This window comes from Athene noctua, chromosome Z, assembly GCF_965140245.1.
Source record: "Athene noctua chromosome Z, bAthNoc1.hap1.1, whole genome shotgun sequence".
Lineage (NCBI taxonomy): Eukaryota > Metazoa > Chordata > Aves > Strigiformes > Strigidae > Athene > Athene noctua.
This window is the reverse complement of record NC_134077.1, coordinates 42,401,442-42,417,987: the sequence shown is the minus strand read 5'-3', so window position 1 is coordinate 42,417,987 and position 16,546 is coordinate 42,401,442. Positions and strand designations below refer to the sequence as shown.

The window sequence follows — 16,546 nt, the reverse complement described above, 5'->3', positions numbered from 1 at the left end:
AGGTGACAGCTTTCTACTAAGGATAACACAGCAGAAATAAAGAATTACGTGGGCTTGGGGGTTTCCTTTTACATGATTCTAAGAGAGGGTCAAGGAAATTTGTGTATCAGCTTGGAATCATGGATTTTGTTGAAATTCAGAGAGAAACATATTTTTCTTCAGTCTTACAATCTTTCTTTATATGAAAAATAAAAATTCAGGACAAGAAACAGAACTCTGTTGTGCAATATTTCCTTGTTCATTTTGCTAGATGAAGAAAATTTTCAGCCTCGTGATGGCTCAAACTTGAGTTCAGGAGCTTTTGCTGAAACCCACAGTCCTAGCACAGTTACCTAGACGAAAACACCTCTGTGTACACTGGCAGTAAAAGCTGCAAGCAGGAGACATGGATTTCATGGCAATAATAGTAGCCTGTGTTCTGCAAGATTGGGTATTGCTCTGAGGAAGGTCAGGAGTACTCAACGCACGTCCAAGGGTATGGACTAGTCTGCAAGTGCACAAGTCAAACAGCATTGTTTGAGCATATGGCCTGTTGCAGTCCCTGTACACCATCTCCTTTCAGTGCAGATTAAAAGCTGGGGTCGTATTTACTCTCCAGTAGAATGCTTGGCTGGTGCACACAACAGCTTCTTAGTTTCTCTTTGAACTTCAACACAGAAGAATAGGTTCATGGGTCCCTACCCCCTGCCAGAGTAAACTGACGTCTCAGAGGCATCTATTCACCTAGTGGAGTGAGGATAATGCAGGACTATGTACAGAAAGAAAAGAGCAGGCTTTCTGATGGGACAGGGCCTGGGGCTTTACTTTGGGGGGGCATTCAGGTGTATTAGACTAAAATAGAAAACAGGTGAAAGAGGCCTGCTCTCTGTCATGTGACTTCGGGCTAAGCTTTCCTTGCAGTATAGCTGCTTGATCATAAACCTTGGAGAGTGAATCTTTCTCATGTTTCTTACAGTTGCTTTTGGTGATTAGGTCTCTTGCATACCACCAAGCTCTTTCTGTGACAGTTCCCAGAAAAGAGGCAGAAGTGCTACAGGACTCTGGCTCCTGGTGGCGTCCTGTGCCTCAAACCTTCATCCTTTTGTCTGTTTTTTCATTTTTCACCTAGCTCAGGTTGAGCCTGTAGGTTGTCTGGGCCTCAGGCCATCCCTGTCTCATGAAGCATGTGTGGCCTACCTTTTGGATAGCAAAACACTGACATCTTTATGTACCTAGCCTGAGCAGCTTCTGATTGATCACATCTTGTGAACAATCTAATATCACATGCCTGTTCATATGGGTATGAATCTGTTTCATACATATCTATTCATTTGGTCTGTTCTCTCTTGCACAATATTAGCACACCATTTTTCTTTCACGTGCAGAAATAATTCACTGCATTTGCCACAGGGAAGAAAGGTTCCCTGTGAAGGCCTGTACATGAGACTGTGATATAAAAAATATTCTTATCTCTCCATCAAATTAAAAAGAAGATTAAGGGCCAGCTTCAGGAAATCACTCAAAGCAGGTTGACTGATTGAAATGGGATTCATCCATGTGCTACAGTAGTTTCCTACCTATGTCTAAATCTCAGCTCTGAGCAAGGGAACTGAAGATTGATGGGGAATAGTGTGCTTGGTTGTGTGATGTAAACATCTATTCAATAGCTCACTCTTGAAATGTGTGAGACTCTAAGATCTTAAACTGGCACAAGGAAAATTATTTTAACGCTGTAGATTCCCCAACAGATTGCTTATTTTTATGTCTTCTCTCTTCCTGAAGGATGTGGATTAGGAAAATATGAGTTCAGAGCCTTGGCACTGCTTTTCAGAAAACAGTTTTTTTGTTTATCAATTTCAGCACTGTTGACATCTACAGAGGCAAGGGAACACTCTAATAAGTCATTTGCTCAAGCCTAATTTTAATTCACATAGGCTGTTAAATAAACAAAAGTTTTCAAGAAAGCTAGATCTATGAGCGACTGTGCAAGGCCTCTTCAGCTGCTTCTCAGCAGCCTTGTCTGATGAGGTGTTAGAGTGATGGTGGAAGTCATTCAGCATGCAGCGCCTGCAGTCCTTCAGGAATAACTCCTGCACCCTTTAAGTAGTCATTTATTCACCATGATGCCAAATTGTGGGCTGACCAGTCACCACATCTGTTTGAAAATCGAGTGGAGACATGAATCACAGAATTAGGGCAGAGCTCTCTAAGTCCTTTTAAAACTTGTCAACACCACTGAAGTGTTCCTGGTGACTTTTACTGAAGGAATGAAAGAGATTGATCTGAGTCATCGGCTTTCAGAGCTATTTTGTGTTTTCTGAAGTTGCATGATTCTTAATCATTTAAAATCAGATAGTGCTTTTATGATGCCAGAAGATGTTAAAATGATGTACACACTGCAGCCAGATTCTGACCTAGTTTGCATCACCACGACTTGTAGACTAAGTGGTGCTCCTGAACATCCTCTCGACTTCATCTTTTATTGCCCCAAGAAATGCACAGTGGCCTGATAATGCAACAAACTGCAGAACCAGAGTAATTTCAGTCACATCTGCATTTCAGAAAGGTAGAATATGGTAATTGAAGTGACTTTGGGAAAGTGGAGCAATTATTTGTTAGAGATCCTATGTTTCTGGTGCATGATGGTAGGGTCTGATAAAGCACTGACTGCCCTGAGTGTAGTACACTTGCTGTGATGAGGAAGGACTTTGTTGTTCTTCTCTCTCTTTCCCTGTGCTCACTGAGTTCTGATCTAATTTTTCTCTTAACTGCAGGTCACTTCATGGGCAACAACACAGTGATTGATGTTTTGAGGAGAGAAGGGTACGAGGTAGAACATACTCCAGCTGGACAAGCCATCAACAAGTAATGCATGCTTTTATCTAGCTGAGCAGCCATTAGGAGGATCAGTTTGTAAACAATCATGAAGAGGCTGTGGCAGCTAGAACTATACCTAACAATGAGCCAGTTTGGAAACAGGATTTTATTTGGTTTAGGTTTGTTTTTTCGGTGTTTTGTTTGGGGGATTTTTTGTTCTTTAGTTTTTGTTTTGTTTATTAAAATAAAAATATTTCCCTCCTTGTAAGTTTTAACTCTTAAACTAAGAGCCATAGAGTACGCATGCTTGGTTCATCAGATCTGCATGCTGTCTCATACCACACAGGTTTTCAGGCTCCTTCCTCCCTTTTAGATGTTTGACTGCTCTGCCTTTTAACACTCTTCTTCTCTTACACTGCTATTTTTGATTCCTTCTGAGTACTCTCTCTCAGCCAGGAATCTGACTGCCCAGAATCCACCTAGCCTCTTTGCAAGCTGTCCCCATGACTGACTGCTCTCATGTTCCCTGCTCTCTTCGGCATTTTTAAGACAAGGTACTTGCTGTTCTGGTTCATCTTGCAGCTGTCCTTCGGGACATACCTTTATTGCCTCTTTCTGCCTCCACTGGATGCCTTTATCCATCTCCATGGTTTCAGTAACCACAGAATACCAAATAATCTCCTCCTCTATACTCTGCTGAGATTTACATGTGCTCTTGACACTTCCTGGACTTTTTGCCACCAGCTTGGAGTATACAATCCTTGTCTCCCCCTTCTTCAGACTCTTGCCAGACATGTGCTCTTGTGTCTTCTCAGGTGTCCCCACTCTTCCTTATAGACACTGCTAGAAGACCACAGTGGAAAAAAAGTTTGACCCTAATTATGGTAGTTTCTCTTATATGATCTGTGCCAGGCACACTGTCCCTCACTGCTCACATCTCTCTTCTTCCTCCTCTACATTTCTGATATAGGGCTTTCAGGCAGAACGATAAGCTTTTGTGCAGGGGACACACAGTGCAGAGTCTTAGTCTGTGCCAGGGGCTTCACAGATGTGGTGTAAAATAATAACAGATGTTTCTCTCATACTCTAGTTGCTTCACCTTTCTCTTTGTACTAGTTTTGCTGCCTTTTTCAGACCATGACATTAAAATTGTAGGTCATGCTTTTTCTATTATTCTTTACATGGACATACTTCATTAACTCAACATGCACTGAAAAAGAGCCAAGACTCATCCTCATGGGTATATGAACGTAACCCCTAATCCTGCTGCCACCAATGGGCAGGTAGTCTGACATGGAGAAGCCCCTGTGCTTAAGCACAGGACTTAATGATCCTGTAAGACTTAAGTCATGATAGACAATCCAGTGTATCAGTGTTTACAGTAAACACCTGCCTGCACTGATATTTTTGGGGGGAGTGGTGTTTCCCCCCCAGAACATTCTTAGTTTAGGTATTTCTAAAAACAGATATAGCAGCTTCTTAATGTTTAAAGAAAGAGAGCTTAATATGTACTTGAGAATAAACAAAATCTGATACTGCTGTGTAAAGATGTAGCTGTAAGGAAATTAAGGGCAGACAAATGTGCAAAGGAAGGATAGATCTTCACCCATCAAGAAGGCAGGTAACAGTGATACTCAGGGTAGCTGGGCACCCAGTTCTCTGACCACATCATGGGAGTTCATTGTCCAGCCAGTGACTCTTGCACCTTTGAAAGCCCTAGTTTGGCATTGGTTGCATCTCAAACCTTTCATTAGAATTACTGGACAGAACATTCTTCCTCAGTCTTAATTTTAAAGCTCAGTGGAGGAGCTAAAGAAAATGGAACATTAATGATTTTTTTGAGAAAAATGTTAACATTTCTGGATGACTTGGGAACAGATTTAAAAATATGAAACAATTCTCAGGAAAAATGTGAGTTCTGAAGGAGACCTTTGGAGGTGATGGAAAGACCTGCAGCAAAAGTTTGTCAGAGTCCTGGGGGTTGGATGGAGGGTTTCACTTGATTGCTATCCTGGTCTTATTCTAGGAGAAAATACCAGAGTAGTCTGTGTCAATAAACCCAGTCTAGCCCACGTAAATGTGGAACAATATCCAGCTACTGTCCTAGATAGCAGTGCTGCATACAGTCCAGTCAGTACCCATGGACTATTTCACAGGACAAAATTGAGAGAGAAAGAAAATGACAAGTGGCTGAACCAAGAGCGTTCAAATGGCTGTTCTACTGTCAGGTACAGTAGGGGATATTAGCTGACTGGTCCTAAAACAAGAGGATGAGGAAGTCTGCAGTTTTCTCCCTTCCCTGCAACATAACACTGTGCAGCAGCAGCACAGTCTGCTGCTTTCCTGTGCTCTGGCTAAACAGAAAAGCTCCTTATGACGTATCTTGTAGGTCTCTGTGTGTAGCAACACAAAAAAATGTGGGATCATTATGCATGTTTTCCTGTAACTGGCAAACTGCTGGGTGCTGTCACACGATTTCATCTGCAGACAGGGCTGCCTGAGGTGTCCTGCCCATCTGCAGGGGAATGAATTCCTGTAGTGGAGGTGGAGGCAGGAGAGCTCTTTATTAGTGGTGTTGCCAAAGCAAGGAAGGCAAAGAGGTGCTCCAACCATTCAGCAGCACAAAGGACATTTTATAAATAGTGCCACAAGTTCAATCAAGTTCCTCCTGTCTTATTTTGGACTTAACTGTTTCTGATTTTAGAATGCATATATATATATATATATGTTGTAAAATATTCATCACATAATCACAGATGTAATTAAGGTGCTTCCTGACTTCTCCTTAAGCTGCTGTGCTGGGAGGGAACTCGCCTTGAGAAAGAAGGAGGACTTTTTGCATCTCTGTGCCTTTTCCTGTGGTTGCTCAGCCAGTCCCTGGAAGAATTACCTGTGGAAAGTGTTGCAAAGGAGGTTATGTATATGAGTGTCTGTTGTTAGTAGTGTCCTGAGGCTGCAGGTATCAGAATTAAATGTCTGGCCATGCAGGATGGAGGTCATCCAGGCTGTGCCTGTAGCAATGCTGAGCTCCAGCATGGTATCATCATGGGTTTGGTAGGGAAGGCTGCAGGGAGCAATGCACTCTAATCTACCAGGGAGGACTGGTGCTCACTCTGACTTTCACAGTTAAGGAACAGACATGATGAAGAGTAATTGGGGCAAAGGGAAGCATAACCGGAGGACCTTCAGAGAGATCAAATCTGGTCACTGGAGACAACTGGGGGGGTAATTTTGAAAAGTGGAGTTAAAGAGTGGGTGATGTGAAGATGTTGTGGAGGAGAGCCAAAGGGTTGTGACACTTCAGAGGTGATAAAGTGAGAGTTTGACAATCACAACGATTTTGAAAGAGATTGATAGCCCAAGACCCATCCCACGCCAGTCTCTGTCACATGAAGTTCACCCCATGATCAGTCTGTGATTTTCCTTGCAGGAAATAAGATCACATTCTCTTCATTTTCCATCTACTTCCTCCCTCATGTTCCAGTCCACAACTTCATTTCCTCTTCTCCGGGATGGACCCCCTTTATTCTCCATCAGAGAGATGTGCCCACAGTGATGGGAGAGCTTGAAAACTGCACCCACACTGAAAGACATCTTCTTCTGGACACCCTCATTTGATGCCATTGCAAGGCACAAAGAAAACACTATAGCTCTGGGAAGATTTCACTGATTGAAGCCAGGTTTCTGCACAGTGGTCTGTGGTCTTCTACTACCTTTCCGAATTTCAGCCCAAGCCAGTCTCCAGTTTTCTCTTGTTACACAAGACTACATCATCTGTTTTCTATGAAGTAGCCATAAAGGTCAGTTGGATATTTGTGTTGTGCTCTGTGTATCCAGTGTGGATTTTGTGAGTTTGTCCAAGATGCTCATGAACAAGTAAAGAGAGGGTATTGATTTGTTCCAAACAATGAGAAGTGTGTCTCACTTGGACACAGATGAGATGTTACAAGTTTCATTCTAATGAAACAGAGCTTGAGTACTCAGGGTGGAGCTGATTGTTTCCTCAGTATAATACCTTTGCATGAAGCTGGGTAAGCATAGCCTTAGAGCTTTTTCTGGAGTCTTGACTAAGTGGTCTTTTGGGCTTCCAAGATTTGCCTTGTGAGAGACTTTGTGCATGCACACAGTCTCACTGCAGTATCTCACTTGCTGGAGTCACTCTGAATTTCCAGATAATGCTGCTAGATTAATACAGGATCCATGCAGCCAGAAAGCTGAAGGCCTGACTCCTGCTCTCATTACTTGCTATAAATGTGTGCAAAGCCCATTTCTGTGTTGTGAGATGTGCAATTGCTCAGTCTCCTTCCCTCTATGTGGACTTCCATACTTGTCTGATACAACCCTTTAAAACCACCATTTCATGCTCCTTGGTGTGCTTCACTGAGTGGCAGGACAGCATTATCTCCTTTCACAGATCAGCATGGAGACAGTAAATGCTTACACTAGAAGTCAGTATTACAATAGTGAGTTGAGCTCTGGTCTCTTTTGTGTCAGATACATCACAGAATCACAGAATCATTCAGGTTGGAAAAGACCCTTGGGATCATCGAGTCCAACCACCAGCCCTACTCCACAAGTTCTCTCCTACACCATATCCCCCAGCATCTCATCTAAACCACCCTTAAACACATCCAGGGATGGGGACTCCACCCCCTCCCTGGGCAGCCTGTTCCACTGTCTGACCACTCTTTCTCTGAAAAATTTTTTCCTAATGTCCACTCTGAACCTCTCTGTTGCAGTTTAAAGCCATTCCCTCCTGTTCTATCGCTAATCACCTGTGAGAAGAGACCAGCACCAGCCTCTCTACAATGTCCTTTCAGGTAGCTGTAGAGAGTGATGAGGTCTCCCCTCAGCCTTCTCTTCCTCAAACTAAACAGTCCCAGCTCCTTCAATCACCCCCCATAGGATTTGTTCTCCAGGCCCTTCACCAGCTTCGTTGCCCTCCTCTACACTCGCTCCAGCACCTCGATAACTCTCTTGTATTGAAGTGACCAAAAATGGACACTAGTCCAGGTGTGGCCTCACTAGTGCAGAGTACAGGGGGACTATCACCTCCCTAATTCTGCTGGTCACACTGTTTCTGACACAAGCCAGGATGCCGTTGGCTTTCTTGGGCACCTGGGCACACTGCCGGCTCATGTTCAGCTGCTTGTCAATGAGAACCCCCAGATCCTTCTCTCCCAGACAGCTCCAGCCACACCTCCTCAGGTCTGTAGCCATGCAGGGGGCTGTTGTGGCCCAAGTGCAGGACCTGGCACTTGGCCTTGTTGCAGCTCATCCCGTTGATGTTGGCCACCGATCCAATCTATCCAAGTCTCTTTGCAGAGCCTCCCTATCCTCATGCAGACCGACACTCCCGCTTAACTTGGTGTCATCTGTGAACTTACTGATGATACACTGTGTTCTTATCAAGATCATCAATGAAGGTGTTGAACAGAAATGGTCCCAACACCGAGCCCTGAGGAACACCGCCTGTGACAGGCCACCAGCTGGATTTAGCTCCACTGACCACCACTCTCTGGGACCGTCCATCCAGCCAGTGCTTGACCCAGCAGACCGTATGCTCATCCAGGCCATGGGCAGCCAGTTTTTCTATGAGAATTCTGTGGGGAACTGTGTCAAATGCTTTTCGAAAATCCAGGTAGGAAATATCCACAGCTTTTCCCTCATCCAATAGTCGGGTCATCTTGTCATATAAGGAGATCAGGTTTGTCAGGCAGGACCTGCCGTTCATAAACCCATGCTGACTGGGCCTGATCCCCTGGTTGTCCATTATATGACTTGTAATGGCACTCGAGATGACCTGCTCCATGACCTTCCCTGGCACCGAGGTCAGACTGACAGGTCTATAGTTCCCTGGATCCTCCTTTCTGCCTCTCTTGTAGATGGGTGTCACATTTGCCACCCTCCAGTCCAGTGGGACCTCCCCAGTTAGCCACGACTTCAGGTAAATCATGGAAGGCAGCTTGGCAAGCACATCTGCCAACTCTTTCAGCACCCTCGGGTGTAACCCATCCAGTCCCGCAGCCTTGTGTGCATCCAGGTGGTGTAGCAGGTCTCTGACCACCTCCTCTTTAATTGTGATGACCTCAGTCTGCTTCCCCTCCCCATGTCCCAGCTCATGAGGCTGGGTGTCCAGGGAACAGCCAGTTCCACTGCTAAAGACTGAGGCAAAGTAGGCATTGAGCACCTCAGCCTTTTCCTCATCCTTAGTTACCATGTTTCCCTCTGCATCCAGTAAAGGAGGGAGATTTTCCCTAATCCTCCTTTTGCCGTTAATGAATTTCTAGAAACATTTTTTGTTATCCGTAACAGCTGTAGCCAGGTTGAGCTCTAGCTGTGCTTTGGCTCTCCTAAAGTTCCCCCTGCATAACTTCACTACATCTTTATAGTCTTCATGAGAGACCTGCCCCCTCTTCCAAAGGCAATAGATTCTCCTTTTGTTCTTGAGATCCAGCCAAAGGTCCCTGTTCAGCCAGGTTGGTCTCCTTCCCCGCCTACTTGTTTTTCGGCACGTGGGAACAGCCTGCTCCTGTGCCTGTAAGACTTCTCTCCTGAAGTATGTCCAGCCTTCCTGGACTCCCATATCCTTCAGGGCAGCCTCCCACGGGATTCTGTCAATCAGCCTTTTGAAAAGGTCAAAGTTTGCCCTCTGGATGTCTCAGGTGGCAGTTTTACTAACCTCTCTCTGTCGCGGTCGAGATGGTCATGCGACAATTGACAATTAATTAAGAAGCAAAAGAAGTGGAATCCTTTATTGCTCTTTTACATCCTTTTTTATATCTTCTACAACTACTGCAAGCTCTAACATAATTGGCTAAGCCCATAGCAACGGTACACCCATAGCAACGGTACATGATTAGATAGCTTTCTTAAAGTTTTTACTTCTGAACATGATTCACGCAGTTCCTTATCTATGTTCAACAGTTTCACGTTTCTTGTTGCAGATGTTCACTATCCTTGCTCCTTATCTGTGGTATGCTCTCCCGCATGCAGACTTCTCACGGGTACGGGATGATCTGGCCGAGGTCAAATTCCTTCTGCTCTGCCAGGCGTTCAGCAGACCCGCTGCCTACCCCGACAATTCCCCCTTTTTGTATTTGTGCTACAAATATTGCATGAGCAGCCTTCTGCAGGGCCCTTTGCAGAAGACTGATGATACATGGCAACATTAGGAGCACAGTTATGACGACTAACAGGATCATTCCAGTAGTTCTGATTAAAGAGATTAGCCAGCCCGATAACCCCCATCCTTTAAACAACTTTGTTAGCCAGTCAAGACCATCATCTTCTGTTAAGCGATGCACTCCATCTTTCAGCTGCTGAATACTGTTGAAAATAGATTCAGAATGATCAGACAAGTTCATACAACACATCCCTTCAAATTCGTCACAACCATGTCCTTGTGCTAAAAGCAAAAAGTCAATCGCAGCCCTGTTCTGTAAAGTAGCATGCCTAACACTATCAACATCAGTTAAAAGACCACTTAAAGCTATAGAGGTAGCATTGGTTTGCTTGCTAAGCCAACAGCCTAATTTATTCAAAGTTCTTAAAGCATGTGCAACACCAACAATTGGGGCTAAGAGAGCAGTTGCTATGATTTCGCCTGAATTCCAAAATTCAACATTATCTTTGCACTGACTGTCAAATGAATGAACAGCTCTCCGGGCCCGGTTATGCTTCCGAGTCATGTTTACAAGCTGTGACAAACTTGGTGTCAGCAGGGTAAGGCGACCAAGACTACAAGGTCCGCCGTGCAGTGCTGATGGGATACCACTCCAAGCTCTGTCTTTTGCACTTTTTCAGGGGCAATAATCAATCCATACTGTTGCAATGATTCTCTAGTCAAATTTTCCATGTCACACAACTGCTCCTCGCTGTTTGATGCCAACAAAATGTCATCCATATAATGATAACAATAACTGGTGGGAAATTTCTCCCGTACAGGTGACAATGCTTGTGCCACAAACCATTGGCATATTGTTGGAGAATTTTTCATGCCCTGCGGCAACACCTTCCAGTGGTGTTTGTACAGGTTCTGCATGATTAACAGAAGGCACAGAGAATGCAAATTTTTCTTTGTCCTGAGAAGCTAATGGTATTGTAAAAAAACAGTCTTTCAGATCTATAACTATGATTTCCCAATTATGAGGGATCATGGCAGGTGAGGGCATACCTGGCTGCAGAGCCCCCATTGTGGCCATAACAGCATTAACTTGCCGCAGGTCATGTAAAAACCTCCATTTACCTGATTTCTTTTTGATTACAAATACAGGAGTGTTCCAAGGGCTCTGAGAGGGTTCAATGTGTCCAGCAACCAACTGTTCTTGTACCAATTCTTGCAGGGCCTTTAACTTTTCAATTGGCAGGGGCCACTGATCTACCCACACAGGGTCAGTTGTTAACCAGGTTAATTCCAGTGTAGGTCGTTTAACACCCTGCAGAACAGTGACCCCTGTTAAAAACCCGTAGTAATCTTTACCCCCCATTGTGACAAGCAATCCCGCCCCCATAAATTGAGAGGGGCAGCTGTCACATACGGTTTGACAGTTGCCTGTTGGCCCTCAGGATTGGTAACAAGAATTGGCGTGGTTGCCGTTCTAGCTCGTGTGGACCCTCCCAGCCCTAGTACCCCTGCTCCTGCATCTTCCATTGGCCAGGTCGGTGGCCACAGGTAATCGGCAATGATAGTCACATCAGCTCCAGTATCCAGGAGCCCAGCAAGCCTTACTGTGGTCGGCGATCGGTCACGATTTGATAGTGTACACACCATGTGTGGTCGGGATGATGACAAAGTCTGTGACCAGCAGATCTGCGGAGGTCCTGTAGATCCGAAGCTGCCGTCTCCACGCAGGCGCTGTTCTGCTTTTGAAACACAACTCAAAAATGGAACAAGTTGAGCAATACGAGTACCTTTTGGTATTGTTATTGGTGGAAAAAGAGTTGAAACCATGGCACAAATCTGTCCTGTAAAATCTGCATCAATAACTCCAACATGTACTATGAGTCCATTTAAAGTGCTACTGGATCTTCCAATTAACAATGCACTTAGTCCTTGCCCTATGGGCCCAACAGCCTCGAGTGGTACTTTAACGATCTCTTTAGTAGTTATTGTTACTGTGTCGGAGGTGGATACATCCAGTCCTGCAGAGCCTGCCGTGGCTGCCGACAGGCGTTCACAGCAGGAGCAGCTTTAAAAACAGGGAAAGCCTGCGTTTGTAGTTGAACTGAACGGGAGGAGGACAGGAGGGAAGAACCAGGAGTGATTCGCTCTACTAAGTCCCAGTTACCGCTCTCAGCTGCATATTTACGAACACCCTCCCAAAACTGCTCTGGGGATCTAGGAAGGACAGTCACAGTGGCTGGAGGAAGTGTCCATGGCGAAGCTTTTTGTTCTGTCTGTTTATCAGTCAGATTCAACGCTCGCAAACTGTCAGTAAGTTCTTTAGTGCCAGACTCATCACCCTCAGAGTCTCTGTCAGACTCACTACATACTGCTGGCTCCTCCGGGGGAGCTGATGGTGTCACGTTTATCGTATCAGAATCCTGCGAGGGGGAAGCCCCTCCAGGGTCTTCCTGTATCGGCACAGGGGGAGGTGGACGAGAATGCCCCCTGCTTTTTCCTGTCAATGGTTTTCGACCCGCTACTGCAGACAGTGTGGGATCACCATAACTGAGACCAGGACCAAATGAACTAGAGGCAGGAGTGGATTCTTTCTTTCCTTCAGCATCATGTTCCTTTTTCCACTCCTTCAGCGTCTCAGTTAGCACGCACCATGTAGTTGCTAGCTCACACGCCTCTTTCTGTCCTTTTGAAACTTCATCCCACAGCTTTTCGCCTATTCTCTGCCACACAGTCACACTAAATGCAGTGGTTACGTTAGCTTCAAAGCCTTGCGTCTTACTCCATATCAACATTTTCTTCAGGCTTTGTTCTGGGGTTTCAACCCCTTTTCTTTTTAAAAGGGCTTTCCAGGCAGACAAAATTGTCTCCTCCTCTTTAGTTAATTGCTGCCCCATATTATATCTTAACAAGTTTTCCCCGGTGGCTCACCTTGTACGAAGGTGTCAAAATGTCAGGTCCGGACCAGGCAGAACCTCCTCTGCTCTCAGCTTCACCGGTCTCCGTCTCCGCTGCACCTCGCCCTGCAGCTCATAAAAAATCCCCTATGTTCCACTTGTATCATATCACGTCGGGGTCACCAATTGTCGCGGTCGAGACGGTCATGCGACAATTGACAATTAATTAAGAAGCAAAAGAAGTGGAATCCTTTATTGCTCTTTTACATCCTTTTTTATATCTTCTACAACTACTGCAAGCTCTAACATAATTGGCTAAGCCCATAGCAACGGTACACCCATAGCAACGGTACATGATTAGATAGCTTTCTTAAAGTTTTTACTTCTGAACATGATTCACGCAGTTCCTTATCTATGTTCAACAGTTTCACGTTTCTTGTTGCAGATGTTCACTATCCTTGCTCCTTATCTGTGGTATGCTCTCCCGCATGCAGACTTCTCACGGGTACGGGATGATCTGGCCGAGGTCAAATTCCTTCTGCTCTGCCAGGCATTCAGCAGACCCGCTGCCTACCCCGACATCTCTCTTTGTTTCTTGAAGAATTGATCACTGCACCCCAGACAGCCTCCAACCTTTACTTCCACCATTAGCTCTCCCCTGTTTACAAACAGGTCCCCTGACCTGATATTTTATAAAGGCCATGCATTCGCTGCTCTGTACCCTCTGGCTTCATGAAAGAGCAGATGAGATGAGTGAACTTAGCACTGCCATAGCTAGTCTGCTTCCAGTTGCCGCAGACTAGATGGCCCAAAGGATTGCTTAATGATGCATTGAGCCATTGCCTTCAGAGACAATAATTTGCAAGATACTTCTGCAGCCATGACCGCAGTCTGTGGCCTAGCTCATGGACTGACCTTCTCCACCAGTGAGAGTTGTTGATCTAGGACTGGCTCCTTCAGTTAGTGTGTCTTAGTTTTCATGTCCCTTCTTCCTGCCCCCAAGTTAGTTTGCTCTGGGCAGTAATTGCTGAAAGGAATGATCTGGTCTGTGTTCTGCCATACATCAGACTAGAGGAGTGTGGTTTGACCTCCTCTGACTTTGAGGGTGATTCCTTTTTTGACTCTTTCTAGGTATGCAAGGTTATTCCCAAGGTTATTCCACCATGAGCCACACTGCGTTCTTTCCTCAGTTCCGGATTACCTCTTTTCCAAATCTTTTTCCATTAAAGAGAACTATTTTGATCAGAATATTTACTTATGGAAGAGGGGGCAGGAACACAAGGTAAAGAAATAAGTATTCAGCCAATATGTTAGGGAGAAACACCTGTTTTATGTGTGCCTTGATGGTGTCTCTACCAGTATTTTGCCTCAGAGCCCTTTCAAATATTGTGTTCCCTCCTCCTTCCAGCAGAAAACCCACGAAAACCTTGTTAGCCTTTTCATCATCATCATCACTGGCACAGAGCCCCTGTGTTGCATCCCAGGAGCTCCCACTGCCATTGCACCACCGAAAGGAGGAAGAGGAGGAGGAGGAAGAGCTCTTGCCTCACCTGCTGCTCCCTGACAGCATCAAAGTGCTGGAGAGGATAGACAGGAAGTACAAAAAGAAGAAGAAGCAGCAGAAGAAGCAAAGACTTCGACAGTTTAATGACCTCTGGGTTCACCTTGAGCAAAGGTACGTAACAGCTGGGGAGGAAGGAGGGTTTGTCATGCAAACTAGACTTATCTTAGACTGATTAATCCAGTACACCAAACTTTACAGGGGCTAATACATACTGAGGGAAGGATGTGACCTTCTCCCTCACCATGATTCTTATGAAACTTTTACTTAAGGCTGTTTGTGCTTTTAGTGACAAAATAGATTCTTCTGCACAGTTAGGTTTGTGGAAAATTAGGCATAAAACAAGTGGAAGTCTTCTATAGACCATTTTGCATTTGGGTTTGAGGGACTGTGGTAGTCCTCTTTATCACAGAAGGCTGGGTCCAGTGGTAGATGGTATAGTCTCTGTATTCTTCTAATCTTAAAAAGCATGTAAGCCCCATGGCATTACTGGAAATCTGGAAAGGTGGATGACAACCTAATGGATGATGGAGTTAATATAAAAAATAGAATGTGTTGTGGGGCAAAGATTCACACATAACCCTGGTTTTCATCCATAAGAGCTTACTCACCTACAAGAACTACAGCAGCCTGCAAAAAAAAGAGCCAGCTTCTCCCTCATGAGCTGTACTTAGGCCTGTAACTGAATGTGTACCTTAATGTTTCCCTCCTGTCAGATAACACAACAGACTTGAGTCTGCTCTCTTTTTGTACTTTGTGTTTCTGTTTGTATCTCTGCCATAGTCAGGTTGAAAGCATTTTATTTATTGTAAATAACCAGACAGGTCAGGATGATGGAGAAAAGTCTGCAGTTCTTGAAATGAAACCTCTACATTTTATTTTTGGGTTTGTTTTTTTTTTCTGAAAAATTATCTCTTCCTGCTTCCCAGGGTACTGGGTGTATCAGGGTTCTCCTATGCCTTCCCTATCAAATCCCTGTGTCCCAGATCTACCACTGCTTTGAGTAATACGTTGCTCAGGCTATCTGCAAGCAGGTCCAGCAGCTGTTGTTCTGTTCCAAGCATTCACCCATTGCTAAACTTTTTAGACCAAACTCCTTTTCCTCTTTTCTAGAGTAGTTTTGTGTTCTCTTTCTGTTCTTCCTTCCAACCTAAGTGTTAGCAGTTTGGAGAGAAAGGGAGACAAATGCACGTGGAGGTTTGCATACCCACTGACAGACCTACACACAGTCCAAGATTCACCAGTACAACAAATCCTTATCCTGATCACATTTGATTGTGTCTTTTAGTGTATCGTTTACTGTCTATTAATGTAGTTGATACCAGCTGTTTGTGAATGGGGTTTTGGAGTTTCTCATGACAGTCTGTTCAGTTGAAATGCTAAGGAATGATTTGGTGTCTTTATGATCTAAAGCTCCTACCCTGCCTGCACACCAACACATTCAGTTTTTCACATGTAGCTATTCCCATGAAGTTCAGGGAAGTCAGTGGGTGCCTTGGTGTGAGATACACATGCACTTGCAGCATCCAGTGCCTTCAGAAGAAGAGGGAAGAAGGGAGGATGTGCTACTGTGACTAAATTGGAGGTACTTTAGGACTACATACTGGATTGCAAGTACTGTAAGGCAATAGTTAGGTAAACCCAAAGTTAATGATGACAGATTAGGAAACCACTGCATAAATATGGGAGCAGGAAATCCCAGAAACTTTGCCAGGTGCTAGGTGACAAATTCTTTTTAGAGGTGAGTCCTTAATATCAGAGAGCTTGAATATCTGGAGATGGAGCTGTTGCATAACAGTACTAGGAAAGACAAGTGATGCATATTGCTGCTTGGGAGATTGCTGTGCACTTGTTGCAGAGAAAAAGTTGTGAGTGTCATAGAGGCAGCTGTCATTCACACGCATTTCCCATCTGTGCTCTGATTTAGCCTTTGTAAAGAAGGAGGAATCACCACCTCTCTGCCCCAACACCCACATGCATAAGCAGTCTGTGCCTCTGTGGGTTAACCAGGCAGGTGTGGGTTGAGCTGACAGCCTCACCCTGTGGTCCAGCTGCGATGAGTCCTCATAGAAATCCAGTTCCTCTGGGCTTAAGCTCACACGTGTGCAGAGCAGTCTCAGCCCTTGCTATAAGCATTCCCCAGGGTGCCCAGGCACCAGTAAAGCTGTC

General features: G+C 44.8%; 1 protein-coding gene across 5 annotated transcripts in view; it reads left to right on the top strand.

Annotated features, from left to right (window-relative positions):
* Positions 1-16,546, top strand: part of TRABD2A (TraB domain containing 2A) — a 141,077-nt gene that overhangs the window by 91,480 nt on the left and 33,051 nt on the right. For 4 of the 5 annotated variants that reach the window (XM_074932130.1, XM_074932128.1, XM_074932127.1 and 1 more), the window contains 2 exons: positions 2,754-2,844; positions 14,225-14,491. In XM_074932130.1, coding sequence (XP_074788231.1) covers positions 2,754-2,844; positions 14,225-14,491 — 358 coding nt within the window. The remainder of the gene's footprint in view (positions 1-2,753; positions 2,845-14,224; positions 14,492-16,546) is intronic. The other variant, XM_074932126.1, reaches the window with a different exon arrangement.